This window comes from Ascaphus truei, chromosome 4 (genome assembly GCF_040206685.1).
Source record: "Ascaphus truei isolate aAscTru1 chromosome 4, aAscTru1.hap1, whole genome shotgun sequence".
In the NCBI taxonomy this organism is placed as follows: Eukaryota; Metazoa; Chordata; class Amphibia; order Anura; family Ascaphidae; genus Ascaphus; species Ascaphus truei.
In genome coordinates this window covers 3,973,113-3,989,061 of record NC_134486.1, presented here as the reverse complement: position 1 = coordinate 3,989,061, position 15,949 = coordinate 3,973,113, and the positions used below count along the sequence as shown (strand labels likewise).

General features: G+C 54.3%; 1 protein-coding gene across 1 annotated transcript in view; it reads right to left on the bottom strand.

Annotated features, from left to right (window-relative positions):
- Positions 1-5,780: 5,780 nt before the first annotated feature.
- GTF3C2 (general transcription factor IIIC subunit 2) overlaps positions 5,781-15,949 on the bottom strand; it is a 75,146-nt gene continuing 64,977 nt past the window's right edge. Inside the window, exon 8 of the mRNA XM_075595206.1 lies at positions 5,781-8,321. Within this exon, the coding sequence (XP_075451321.1) occupies positions 8,103-8,321 (219 nt within the window). The 3' untranslated portion in view covers positions 5,781-8,102. The remainder of the gene's footprint in view (positions 8,322-15,949) is intronic.

Below are 15,949 nucleotides of genomic sequence, written 5' to 3'. Positions count from 1 at the left end.
TCCTGTTTCGGACACGTGGCGTGGCCCGGTCACATGTACTGTCCTGTTTCGGACACGCGGCGTGGCCCCGGTCCTGTTTCGGACACGCGGCGTGGCCCCGGTCCTGTTTCGGACACGCGGCGTGGCCCCGGTCCTGTTTCGGACACGCGGCGTGGCCTGGTCACATGTACTGTCCTGTTTCGGACACGTGGCGTGGCCCGGTCACATGTACTGTCCTGTTTCGGACACGTGGCGTGGCCCGGTCACATGTACTGTCCTGTTTCGGACACGCGGCGTGGCCCCGGTCCTGTTTCGGACACGCGGCGTGGCCCCGGTCCTGTTTCGGACACGCGGCGTGGCCCCGGTCCTGTTTCGGACACGTGGCGTGGCCCCGGTCCTGTTTCGGACACGCGGCGTGGCCTGGTCACATGTACTGTCCTGTTTCGGACACGCGGCGTGGCCCGGTCACATGTACTGTCCTGTTTCGGACACGTGGCGTGGCCCGGTCACATGTACTGTCCTGTTTCGGACACGCGGCGTGGCCCCGGTCCTGTTTCGGACACACGGCGTGGCCCTGGTCCTGTTTCGGACACGTGGCGTGGCCCCGGTCCTGTTTCGGACACGCGGCGTGGCCTGGTCACATGTACTGTCCTGTTTCGGACACGTGGCGTGGCCCGGTCACATGTACTGTCCTGTTTCGGACACGTGGTGTGGCCCGGTCACATGTACTGTCCTGTTTCGGACACGCGGCGTGGCCCCGGTCCTGTTTCGGACACGCGGCGTGGCCCCGGTCCTGTTTCGGACACGCGGCGTGGCCCCGGTCCTGTTTCGGACACGTGGCGTGGCCCCGGTCCTGTTTCGGACACGCGGCGTGGCCTGGTCACATGTACTGTCCTGTTTCGGACACGCGGCGTGGCCCGGTCACATGTACTGTCCTGTTTCGGACACGTGGCGTGGCCCGGTCACATGTACTGTCCTGTTTCGGACACGCGGCGTGGCCCCGGTCCTGTTTCGGACACACGGCGTGGCCCTGGTCCTGTTTCGGACACGTGGCGTGGCCCCGGTCCTGTTTCGGACACGCGGCGTGGCCTGGTCACATGTACTGTCCTGTTTCGGACACGTGGCGTGGCCCGGTCACATGTACTGTCCTGTTTCGGACACGTGGTGTGGCCCGGTCACATGTACTGTCCTGTTTCGGACACGCGGCGTGGCCCCGGTCCTGTTTCGGACACGCGGCGTGGCCCCGGTCCTGTTTCGGACACGCGGCGTGGCCCCGGTCCTGTTTCGGACACGTGGCATTGTCCATGTTTTGCGGACACCACATTGATTGATTTATTTTGGAACAGACACAAATATTTATGTGCAATATAAAAGGTTTTAATAAAGACCCCGGGGACCCCTCAGGGAGCTCAATGTGAGCGCCCCACGCAGGGGGCGGCCCGCGCTATATACATATATATATACCCACCCAGCAGGCAGGACACATCGCGACAACACGCCACAGGTGGAGGAGTACAATGGGTGGAGGCGTGTGCACATATACGTACACAGAGCACGGACATTACATTGACTTGCTGCCTCGGGAAAGAAAGATGGCAGTTGCCTCTGACGCCATTTTAACTATTGGCAATATATTGTACAGCTCTCCGGCAGTGAAGGGGTTAGCAGATTTGGGTTTTCTTGGTGAGGGTCGGAGATGATGCAGGGAGGGGGAGAAACACAGCACCTTACTGCAAAGCTGTCCTCTTCCACACGCACCGCTCTGCACTGCTACACACACACACACACACACACACACACACACACACACCGCACTGCTTCCCCCCCCCCACACACACCGCTCTGCACTGCTACACACACACACACACACCGCACTGCTTCCCCCCCCCCACACACACCGCTCTGCACTGCTACACACACACACACACACCGCTCTGCACTGCTACACACACCGCTATGCACTGCTTCCCCCCCCCCACACACACACACCGCTCTGCACTGCTTCCCCCACACACACCGCTTTGCACTGCTTCCACTCACACACACACAGCTCTGCTCCCACACACACACCGCTCTGCACTGCTTCCCCCACACACACCGCTCTGCACTGCTACACACACACACACACACACACCGCTCTGCACTGCTACACACACCGCTATTCACTGCTTCCCCCCCCCCACACACACACACCGCTCTGCACTGCTTCCCCCACACACACCGCTTTGCACTGCTTCCACTCACACACACACAGCTCTGCTCCCACACACACACCGCTCTGCACTGCTTCCCACACACACACCGCTCTGCACTGCTTCCCCAACACACACCGCTCTGCAGTGCTTCCCCCACACACACACACCGCTCTGCACTGCTTCCCCCCCACACACACACACACACCGCTCTGCACTGCTTCCCCCACACACACCGCTTTGCATTGCTCCCACTCACACACACACAGCTCTGCACTGCTACACACACACACCGCTCTGCACTGCTACACACACACACCGCTCTGCATTGCTTCCCCCCCACACATACACACCGCTCTGCACTGCTTCCCCCACACCGCTCTGCACTGCTTCCCCAACACACACCGCTCTGCACTGCTACGCACACACACACACACACACACACACACACACACACACACACACACACACACACACCGCTCTGCACTGCTTCCCCCCCCCACACACACACACACCGCTCTGCACTGCTTCCCCCACACACACCGCTTTGCATTGCTCCCACTCACACACACACAGCTCTGCACTGCTACACACACACACCGCTCTGCACTGCTACACACACACACCGCTCTGCATTGCTTCCCCCCCACACACATACACACCGCTCTGCACTGCTTCCCCCACACCGCTCTGAACTGCTCCCACTCACACAGCTCTGCTCCCACACACACCGCTCTGCACTGCTTCCCCAACACACACCGCTCTGCACTGCTACGCACACACACACACCGCTCTGCACTGCTTCCCCGAACACACACCGCACTGCACTGCTACACACACACACACACACACCGCTCTGCACTGCTCCCACACCGCTCTGCACTGCTCCCACAACGCTCTGCACTGCTACACACACACACACACACACATACACCGCTCTGCACTGCTACACACACACACACACATACACCGCTCTGCACTGCTTCCCCCCCCACACACACCGCTCTACACTGCTTCCCCTACACACACCGCTCTGCACTGCTACACACACACACCGCTCTGCACTGCTACACACACACACCGCTCTGCACTGCTACACACACACCGCTCTGCACTAATACACACACACCGCTCTGCACTGCTACACACACACACACACACAGCTCTGCTCCCACACACACACCACTCTGCACTACTACACACACACAGCTCTGCACTAATACACACACCGCTCTGCTCCACACACAGCTCTGCTCCACACACACACCGCTCTGCACTGCTACACACACACAAGCTCTGCACTGCTACACACACACAAGCTCTGCACTGCTACACACACACACACACACACACACACACACACACACACACACACACAGCTCTGCACTGCTTCCCCCACTGCACACAAAGCTCTGCACTGCTTCACACACACACACACAGCTCTGTACTGCGGAACTCACTGTCAGAATACACGTCTCTCTCTGTACGGGCGTCAGAATACACGTCTCTCTCTGTACGGGCGTCAGAATACACGTCTCTCTCTGTACGGGCGTCAGAATACACGTCTCTCTCTGTACGGGGGCAGAATACACGTCTCTCTCTGTGCGGGGGCAGAATACACGTCTCTCTCTGTACGGGGGCAGAATACACGTCTCTCTCTGTACGGGGGCAGAATACACGTCTCTCTCTGTACGGGGCAGAATACACGTCTCTCTCTGTACGGGGCAGAATACACGTCTCTCTCTGTACGGGGCAGAATACACGTCTCTCTCTGTACGGGGGCAGAATACACGGCTCTCTCTGTACGGGGGCAGAATACACGTCTCTCTCTGTACGGGGGCAGAATACACGTCTCTCTCTGTACGGGGGCAGAATACACGTCTCTCTCTGTACGGGGGCAGAATACACGTCTTTCTCTGTACGGGGCGTCAGAATACACGTCTCTCTCTGTACGGGGGCAGAATACACGTCTCTCTGTACGGGGGCAGAATACACGTCTCTCTCTGTACGGGGGCAGAATACACGTCTCTCTCTGTACGGGCGTCAGAATACACGTCTCTCTCTGTACGGGGGCAGAATACACGTCTCTCTCTGTACGGGCGTCAGAATACACGGCTCTCTCTGTACGGGGCGTCAGAATACACGTCTCTCTCTGTACGGGGGCAGAATACACGTCTCTCTCTGTACGGGGGCATAATACACGTCTCTCTGTACGGGGGCAGAATACACGTCTCTCTCTGTACGGGGGCAGAATACACGTCTCTCTCTGTACGGGGCGTCAGAATACACGTCTCTCTGTACGGGGGCAGAATACACGTCTCTCTCTGTACGGGCGTCAGAATACACGTCTCTCTCTGTACGGGGCGTCAGAATACACGTCTCTCTCTGTACGGGGCGTCAGAATACACGGCTCTCTCTGTGCGGGGGCAGAATACACGTCTCTCTCTGTACGGGCGTCAGAATACACGGCTCTCTGTACGGGCGTCAGAATACACGTCTCTCTCTGTACGGGGGCAGAATACACGTCTCTCTGTACGGGGGCAGAATACACGTCTCTCTCTGTACGGGGGCAGAATACACGTCTCTCTCTGTACGGGGGCAGAATACACGTCTCTCTGTACGGGCGTCAGAATACACGGCTCTCTCTGTACGGGGGCAGAATACACGTCTCTCTCTGTACGGGGCGTCAGAATACACGTCTCTCTCTGTACGGGGCGTCAGAATACACGTCTCTCTCTGTACGGGGCGTCAGAATACACGTCTCTCTCTGTACGGGGGCAGAATACACGTCTCTCTCTGTACGGGGCGTCAGAATACACGTCTCTCTGTACGGGGGCAGAATACACGTCTCTCTTTGTACGGGGGCAGAATACACGTCTCTCTCTGTACGGGGCGTCAGAATACACGGCTCTCTCTGTACGGGGGCAGAATACACGTCTCTCTGTACGGGGGCAGAATACACGTCTCTCTGTACGGGCGTCAGAATACACGTCTCTCTCTGTACGGGCGTCAGAATACACGTCTCTCTGTACGGGGCGTCAGAATACACGTCTCTCTCTGTACGGGGGCAGAATACACGTCTCTCTCTGTACGGGGGCAGAATACACGTCTCTCTCTGTACGGGGCGTCAGAATACATGTCTCTCTCTGTACGGGGGCAGAATACACGTCTCTCTCTGTACGGGCGTCAGAATACACGTCTCTCTGTACGGGGGCAGAATACACGTCTCTCTCTGTACGGGGGCAGAATACACGTCTCTCTGTACGGGCGTCAGAATACACGTCTCTCTCTGTACGGGGGCAGAATACACGTCTCTCTGTACGGGGCGTCAGAATACACGTCTCTCTCTGTACGGGGGCGTCAGAATACACGGCTCTCTCTGTGCGGGGCGTCAGAATACACGGCTCTCTCTGTGCGGGCGTCAGAATACACGTCTCTCTCTGTACGGGCGTCAGAATACACGTCTCTCTCTGTATGGGGGCAGAATACACGTCTCTCTCTGTATGGGGGCAGAATACACGTCTCTCTCTGTACGGGCGTCAGAATACACGTCTCTCTCTGTACGGGCGTCAGAATACACGTCTCTCTGTACGGGGGCAGAATACACGTCTCTCTCTGTACGGGGCGACAGAATACACGTCTCTCTCTGTACGGGCGTCAGAATACACGTCTCTCTGTACGGGGGCAGAATACACGTCTCTCTCTGTACGGGCGTCAGAATACACGTCTCTCTCTGTATGGGGGCAGAATACACGTCTCTCTCTGTATGGGGGCAGAATACACGTCTCTCTCTGTACGGGGGCAGAATACACGGATCTCTCTGTACGGGGGCAGAATACACGTCTCTCTGTACGGGCGTCAGAATACACGCCTCTCTCTGTACGGGGCGTCAGAATACACGTCTCTCTCTGTACGGGCGTCAGAATACACGTCTCTCTCTGTACGGGGCGTCAGAATACACGGCTCTCTCTGTACGGGGGCAGAATACACGTCTCTCTCTGTACGGGGCGTCAGAATACACGGCTCTCTCTGTACGGGGCGTCAGAATACACGTCTCTCTCTGTACGGGTGTCAGAATACACGTCTCTCTCTGTACGGGCGTCAGAATACACGTCTCTCTCTGTACGGGCGTCAGAATACACGTCTCTCCCTGTACGGGGCGTCAGAATACACGTCTCTCTGTACGGGGGCAGAATACACGTCTCTCTCTGTACGGGCGTCAGAATACACGGCTCTCTCTGTACGGGGGCAGAATACACGTCTCTCTCTGTACGGGCGTCAGAATACACGTCTCTCTCTGTACGGGGCGTCAGAATACACGTCTCTCTGTACGGGGGCAGAATACACGGCTCTCTCTGTACGGGCGTCAGAATACACGGCTCTCTCTGTACGGGCGTCAGAATACACGTCTCTCTCTGTATGGGCGTCAGAATACACGTCTCTCTCTGTACGGGCGTCAGAATACACGGCTCTCTCTGTACGGGCGTCAGAATACACGGCTCTCTCTGTACGGGGGCAGAATACACGTCTCTCTCTGTACGGGCGTCAGAATACACGTCTCTCTCTGTACGGGGCGTCAGAATACACGTCTCTCTCTGTACGGGCGTCAGAATACACGGATCTCTCTGTACGGGGCGTCAGAATACACGTCTCTATCTGTACGGGCGTCAGAATACACGCCTCTCTCTGTACGGGGGCAGAATACACGTCTCTCTGTATGGGGGCAGAATACACGTCTCTCTCTGTACGGGCATCAGAATACACGTCTCTCTCTGTACGGGCGTCAGAATACACGTCTCTCTCTGTACGGGCGTCAGAATACACGTCTCTCTCTGTACGGGCGCCAGAATACACGTCTCTCTCTGTACGGGGCGTCAGAATACACGGCTCTCTCTGTACGGGGGCAGAATACACGTCTCTCTCTGTACGGGGCGTCAGAATACACGGCTCTCTCTGTACGGGGCGTCAGAATACACGTCTCTCTCTGTACGGGCGTCAGAATACACGTCTCTCTGTACGGGGGCAGAATACACGTCTCTCTGTACGGGGGCAGAATACACGTCTCTCTCTGTATGGGGGCAGAATACACGTCTCTCTGTACGGGGGCAGAATACACGGCTCTCTCTGTACGGGCGTCAGAATACACGTCTCTCTCTGTACGGGCGTCAGAATACACGTCTCTCTCTGTACGGAAGTCAGAATACACGTCTCTCTCTGGAAGGGGAAGGAAATGCATGACTTCAAGGCATCCTGCTGCTTCTCCCGCCCCCACAGTTTGCCCACGGTACAGGTACAATGGGCCCAGTTAAACTGCCCGCCTGTTTTATATATCACCTGTAACTGCTTAATGGTGTAATATCGATGGATACTGTTTGAAGCAATAAACATGGAAACTACGCCCAAATCTAGAGACCCACAGAGAAAGCACGCACGGGCAAGAGGACAAAGAGGGGTCATCTCTCCGGCTGACCAGCCCCAGGAAAGGGGAATTGTATCAGCTATTGATCCCCAGCACCCAACGCTGTGGCACTGAAGGGGGTGTCTACAAAAATCCACAGCGTGTGCCCCTTTCAGAGGGGCAATAAGAACATAATGTGGCCAGAGCCAATTCACAGAAGGTCAGGGAGCAGTTACTGCCCTGTCAGGGGTCAGCAGGCAGTGCAACGTCTTGTGATACGTCTCTGTGCCCCCTACATTAGGTAGCACAGCAAAGGAAGCTGATCCGGGGCAGTGGGAAGTCACTGGGTGGCCTGCTCGCAGAGCAGCGATTCAATGGAGCAGGGTGCGCGTGGGACGCCACTGGCCATAGTCAACGTATCTTCCCAACAGGGAAACATTGCAGGCGTGACTGCCACCTCCTCTCCTTCTGTGGTCCCTTACGTGGAGCTGCCCTTCCTCGGAGAAGCAGCAGACGGGAGTGTGTAGTGGTCGCTACACCTGCACCACGCAGTGCTGCACCTCGGGGCTATAGTCCGACTCCCGCACGGTGCCAGCCTCCTCGTGCATGGCTCGGAACAGGGCGCTCCTCTCCTGGATCAGCTTCCATCCCACAGGGGAGGTCAGGCCCTGGATGCAGTGTATTCGGATCAGGCCGGAGTGACCCGCTGAGGCCAACCAGGCGTAGGAGTCCAGGTTAGGGTTGAAACGGACCTGCGAGAGGAACGGAAAAGATTATTAAAGAGTCCTTACAATTCTCTCTCTATATATTCTCTCTCGCTGGGTGATCCCTGACCCATTTGGATCCGCCCATCATCTGTATGCTAATGATACACAATTATATGTATTTACGCCGGACCTTGCACCTGCTGACCAGTGACAGAGCGCCTATCAGCTATCTCAGCCTGGACGGGCCCCCGTCGCCTCAAGCGTAACATGGCTACATCAGAGTTCCTCATATTCCCTCACACACCAGGTCCCATTGCTCCCTTCTCCATTACCGTCAATAACACCAACATCCCCCCAGTCTGGAAAGCCGCTTGGTTACATGTCCCGCCCCCTTTTCCTTCTGCCCACATGTAAAAGTTATTACTAAATCTTTCCATCTGTTCAACACTGTGACGATACGTCCCTCCTATGTTCCACTAACACACCAATGCCTGCCCTCATCCTCTCCCGCAGTGATTACTGCCACACTGTGACGATACGCCCCTCCTATGTTCCACTAACACACCAATACCTGCCCTCATCCTCTCCCGCAGTGATTACTGCCACACTGTGACGATATGTCCCTCCTATGTTCCACTAACACACCAATACCTGCCCTCATCCTCTCCCGCAGTGATTACTGCCACTCTGTGACGATACGCCCCATCTATGTTCCACTAACACACTAATACCTGCCCTCATCCTCTCCCGCAGTGATTACTGCCACTCTGTGACGATACGTCCCTCCTATGTTCCACTCCCACTAACACACCAATGCCTGCCCTCATCCTCTCCCGTAGTGATTACTGCCACTCTGTGACGATACACCCCTCCTATGTTCCACTCCCACTAACACACCAATACCTGCCCTCATCCTCTCCCGTAGTGATTACTGCCACAATGTGACGATACGTCCCTCCTATGTTCCACTCCCACTAACACACCAATACCTGCCCTCATCCTCTCCCGCAGTGATTACTGCCACACTGTGACGATACGTCCCTCCTATGTTCCACTAACACACCAATGCCTGCCCTCATCCTCTCCCGCAGTGATTACTGCCACACTGTGACGATACGCCCCTCCTATGTTCCACTAACACACCAATGCCTGCCCTCATCCTCTCCCGTAGTGATTACTGCCACAATGTGACGATATGCCCCTCCTATGTTCCACTCCCACTAACACACCAATACCTGCCCTCATCCTCTCCCGTAGTGATTACTGCCACACGGTGACGATACGCCCCTCCTATGTTCCACTCCCACTAACACACCAATGCTTGCCCTCATCCTCTCCCGCAGTGATTACTGCCACATTATTTTACATGGCCTCCCGCCTCTCTTCCTTTACAGCCCATTAAACATGCCGCTGCCTGAATCATCTCCGGCTCTTCTAGGCGCCATTCTGCTTCCGACCTCCTGAACTCTCGCTGCTGCTTCCTAATCATCTCCGTACAAACCACAACATTCTCCTCCTTTCTTTAATGGCTTTATACCCATAAATCTCACCTCTGCACCCCCATATATCTCACCTCTGCACCTCCATATATCTCACCTCTGCACCCCCATATATCTCACCTCTGCACCTCCATATATCTCACCTCTGCACCTCCATATATCTCACCTCTGCATCCCCATATATCTCCCCTCTGCACCCCCCATATATCTCCCCTCGGCACCTCCATATATCTCACCTCTGCACCCCTATATATCTCACCTTTGCACCTCCATATATCTCACCTCTGCACCCCCATATATATCACCTCTGCACCTCCATATATCTCCCCTCTGCACCTCCATATATCTCCCCTCTGCACTTCCATATATCTAACCTCTGCACCCCCATATATCCCCCTCCGATCTCTCGTTATACTCCTCTTCGCCTCCATATATCTCACCTCTGCACCCCCATATATCTCACCTCTGCACCTCCATATATCTCACCTCTTCATCCCCATATATCTCCCCTCTGCACCCCCCATATATCTCCCCTCTGCACCTCCATATATCTCACCTCTGCACCTCCACATATCTCACCTCTGCACCTCCATATATCTCACCTCTGCACCTCCATATATCTCACCTCTGCACCGCCATATATCTCACCTCTACACCTCCATATATCTCACCTCTGCATCCCCATATATCTCCCCTCTGCACCCCCCATATATCTCCCCTCTGCACCCCCCATATATCTCCCTTCTGCACCCCCATATATCTCCCCTCTGCACCCCCATATATCTCACCTCTGCACCGCCATATATCTCCCCTCTGCACCTCCATATATCTCCCCTCTGCACCGCCATATATCTCACCTCTGCACCGCCATATATCTCACCTCTGCACCTCCATATATCTCACCTCTGCACCTCCATATATCTCACCTCTGCACCGCCATATATCTCACCTCTGCACCTCCATATATCTCACCTCTGCACCGCCATATATCTCACCTCTGCACCTCCATATATCTCACCTCTGCACCTCCATATATCTCCCCTCTGAACCGCCATATATCTCCCCTCTGCACCGCCATATATCTCCCCTCTGCACCGCCATATATCTCACCTCTGCACCCCCATAAATCTCCCCTCGGCACCCCCATATATCTCACCTCTGCACCCCCATAAATCTCCCCTCGGCACCGCCATATATCTCACCTCTGCACCCCCATAAATCTCCCCTCGGCACCCCCATATATCTCACCTCTGCACCTCCATATATCTCCCCTCTGAACCGCCATATATCTCCCCTCTGCACCGCCATATATCTCCCCTCTGCACCGCCATATATCTCACCTCTGCACCCCCATAAATCTCCCCTCGGCACCCTCATATATCTCACCTCTGCACCTCCATGTATCTCACCTCTGCTATCTCACCTCTGCACCTCCATATATCTCACCTCTGCACCTCCATATATTTCACCTCTGCACCTCCATATATCTCACCTCTGCACCTCCATATATCTCACCTCTGCACCGCCATATATCTCACCTCTGCACCTCCATATATCTCACCTCTGCACCGCCATATATCTCACCTCTGCACCTCCATATATCTCACCTCTGCACCTCCATATATCTCACCTCTGCACCTCCATATATCTCCCCTCTGCACCGCCATATATCTCCCCTCTGCACCGCCATATATCTCACCTCTGCACCTCCATGTATATCACCTCTGCACCTCCATGTATCTCACCTCTGCACCTCCATGTATCTCACCTCTGCACCCCCATGTATCTCCCCTCTGCACCTCCATATATCTCCCCTCTGCACCTCCATATATCTCACCTCTGCACCTCCATATATCTCACCTCTGCACCGCCATATATATCACCTCTGCATCCCCATATATCTCACCTCTGCACCCCCATATATCTCCCCTCTGCACCCCCATATATCTCACCTCTGCACCTCCACATATCTCACCTCTGCACCTCCATATATCTCACCTCTGCACCTCCATATATCTCACCTCTGCACCGCCATATATCTCACCTCTGCACCGCCATATATCTCACCTCTGCACCCCCATATATCTCACCTCTGCACCTCTATATATATCTCCCCTCTGCACCTCCATATATATCTCCCCTCTGCACTTCCATATATCTCACCTTTGCACCCCCATATATCTCCCCTCTGCAGCCCCATATATCTCACCTCTGCACCGCCATATATCTCAACCTCTGCACCTCCATATATCTCACCTCTGCACCCCCATATATCTCACCTCTGCACCTCCATATATCTCACCTCTGCCCCGCCATATATCTCCCCTCTGCACCTCTATATATATCTCCCCTCTGCACCTCCATATATATCTCCCCTCTGCACCTCCATATATCTCACCTTTGCACCCCCATATATCTCCCCTCTGCAGCCCCATATATCTCACCTCTGCACCTCCATATATCTCACCTCTGCACCGCCATATATCTCAACCTCTGCACCTCCATATATCTCACCTCTGCACCTCCATATATCTCACCTCTGCACCTCCATATATCTCACCTCTGCACCCCCATATATCTCCCCTCTGCACCGCCATATATCTCCCCTCTGCACCTCCATATATCTCCCCTCTGCACCTCCATATATCTCACCTCTGCACCTCCATATATCTCACCTCTGCACCGCCATATATCTCCCCTCTGCACCGCCATATATCTCACCTCTGCACCTCCATATATCTCCCCTCTGCACCGCCATATATCTCACCTCTGCATCCCCATATATCTCCCCTCTGCACCCCCATATATTTCCCCTCTGCATCGCCATATATCTCACCTCTGCACCCCCTTATATCTCCCCTCTGCACCGCCATATATCTCACCTCTGCACAGCCATATATCTCACCTCTGCACCCCCATATATCTCACCTCTGCACCTCCATATATCTCCCCTCTGCACCCCCATATATCTCCCCTCTGCACCGCCATATATCTCCCCTCTGCACCGCCATATATCTCCCCTCTGCACCTCCATATATCTCCCCTCTGCACCTCCATATATCTCACCTCTGCACCTCCATATATCTCACCTCTGCACCGCCATATATCTCCCCTCTGCACCGCCATATATCTCACCTCTGCACCTCCATATATCTCCCCTCTGCACCGCCATATATCTCACCTCTGCATCCCCATATATCTCCCCTCTGCACCCCCATATATCTCCCCTCTGCATCGCCATATATCTCACCTCTGCACCCCCTTATATCTCCCCTCTGCACCGCCATATATCTCACCTCTGCACAGCCATATATCTCACCTCTGCACCCCCATATATCTCACCTCTGCACCGCCATATATCTCACCTCTGCACCGCCATATATCTCACCTCTGCACCGCCCATATATCTAACCTCTGCACCCCCATATATCTAACCTCTGCACCCCCATATATCTCACCTCTGCACCCCCTTATATCTCCCCTCTGCACCGCCATATATCTCACCTCTGCACAGCCATATATCTCACCTCTGCACCCCCATATATCTCACCTCTGCACCGCCATATATCTCACCTCTGCACCGCCATATATCTCACCTCTGCACCGCCATATATCTCACCTCTGCACCGCCCATATATCTAACCTCTGCACCCCCATATATCTCACCTCTGCACCCCCATATATCTCCCCTCTGCACCCCCATATATCTCACCTCTGCACCTCCATATATCTCACCTCTGCACCTCCATATATCTCACCTCTGCACCGCCATATATCTCACCTCTGCACCCCCATATATCTCACCTCTGCACCGCCATATATCTCCCCTCTGCACCCCCATATATCTCACCTCTGCACCTCCATATATCTCACCTCTGCACCTCCATATATCTCACCTCTGCACCGCCATATATCTCACCTCTGCACCGCCATATATCTCACCTCTGCACCCCCATATATCTCACCTCTGCACCCCCATATATCTCACCTCTGCACCCCCATATATCTCACCTCTGCACCGCCATATATCTCACCTCTGCACCGCCATATATCTCACCTCTGCACCGCCATATATCTCCCCTCTGCACCCCCATATATCTCCCCTCTGCACCCCCATATATCTCCCCTCTGCACCTCCATATATCTCCCATCTGCACCGCCATATATCTCACCTCTGCACCTCCATATATCTCACCTCTGCACCTCCATATATCTCCCCTCTGCACCCCCATATATCTCACCTCTGCACCTCCATATATCTCCCCTCTGCACCGCCATATATCTCACTTCTGCACCGCCATATATCTCCCCTCTGCACCTCCATATATCTCCCCTCTGCACCTCCATATATCTCCCCTCTGCACCTCCATATATCTCACCTCTGCACCTCCATATATCTCACCTCTGCATCCCCATATATCTCCCCTCTGCACCTCCATATATCTCCCCTCTGCACCTCCATATATCTCACCTCTGCACCTCCATATATCTCACCTCTGCATCCCCATATATCTCACCTCTGCACCTCCATATATCTCCCCTCTGCACCGCCATATATCTCCCCTCTGCACCTCCATATATCTCCCCTCTGCACCTCCATATATCTCACCTCTGCACCTCCATATATCTCACCTCTGCATCCCCATATATCTCCCCTCTGCACCTCCATATATCTCCCCTCTGCACCTCCATATATCTCACCTCTGCACCTCCATATATCTCACCTCTGCATCCCCATATATCTCACCTCTGCACCTCCATATATCTCCCCTCTGCACCCCCATATATCTCACCTCTGCACCTCCATATATCTCCCCTCTGCACCGCCATATATCTCACTTCTGCACCGCCATATATCTCCCCTCTGCACCGCCATATATCTCCCCTCTGCACCTCCATATATCTCCCCTTTGCACCTCCATATATCTCACCTCTGCACCTCCATATATCTCACCTCTGCATCCCCATATATTTCCCCTCTGTACCTCCATATATCTCACCTCTGCAACTCCATATATCTCACCTCTGCATCCCCATATATCGCACCTCCATATATCTCCCCTCTGCACCTCCATATATCTCCCCTCTGCACCCCAATATATCTCACCTCTGCACCTCCATATATCTCACCTCTGCACCCCCATATATCTCACATCTGCACCGCCATATATCTCCCCTCTGCACCTCCATATATCTCACCTCTGCATCCCCATATATTTCCCCTCTGTACCTCCATATATCTCACCTCTGCACCTCCATATATCTCACCTCTGCATCCCCATATATCTCACCTCTGCATCCCCATATATCTCACCTCTGTACCTCCATATATCTCCCCTCTGCACCTCCATATATCTCCCCTCTGCACCCCAATATATCTCCCCTCTGCACCGCCATATATCTCCCCTCTGCACCTCCATATATCTCCCCTCTGCACCTCCATATATCTCCCCTCTGCACCGCCATATATCTCCCCTCTGCACCGCCATATATCTCACCTCTGCACCTCCATATATCTCACCTCTGCACCTCCATATATCTCACCTCTGCACCTCCATATATCTCACCTCTGCACAGCCATATATCTCACCTCTGCACCCCCATATATCTCACCTCTGCACCTCCATATATCTCACCTCTGCACCTCCATATATCTCACCTCTGCACCTCCATATATCTCACCTCTGCACCTCCATATATCTCACCTCTGCACCTCCATATATCTCCCCTCTGCACCTCCATATATCTCCCCTCTGCACCGCCATATATCTCCCCTCTGCACCGCCATATATCTCACCTCTGCACCGCCATATATCTCACCTCTGCACCGCCATATATCTCACCTCTGCACCTCCATATATCTCACCTCTGCACCTCCATATATCTCACCTCTGCACCTCCATATATCTCCCCTCTGCACCTCCATATATCTCCCCTCTGCACCGCCATATATCTCCCCTCTGCACCGCCATATATCTCCCCTCTGCACCTCCATATATCTCACCTCTGCACCTCCATATATCTCACCTCTGCACCTCCATATATCTCACCTCTGCACCTCCATATATCTCACCTCTGCACCTCCATATATCTCCCCTCTGCACCTCCATATATCTCCCCTCTGCACCGCCATATATCTCCCCTCTGCACCTCCATATATCTCACCTCTGCACC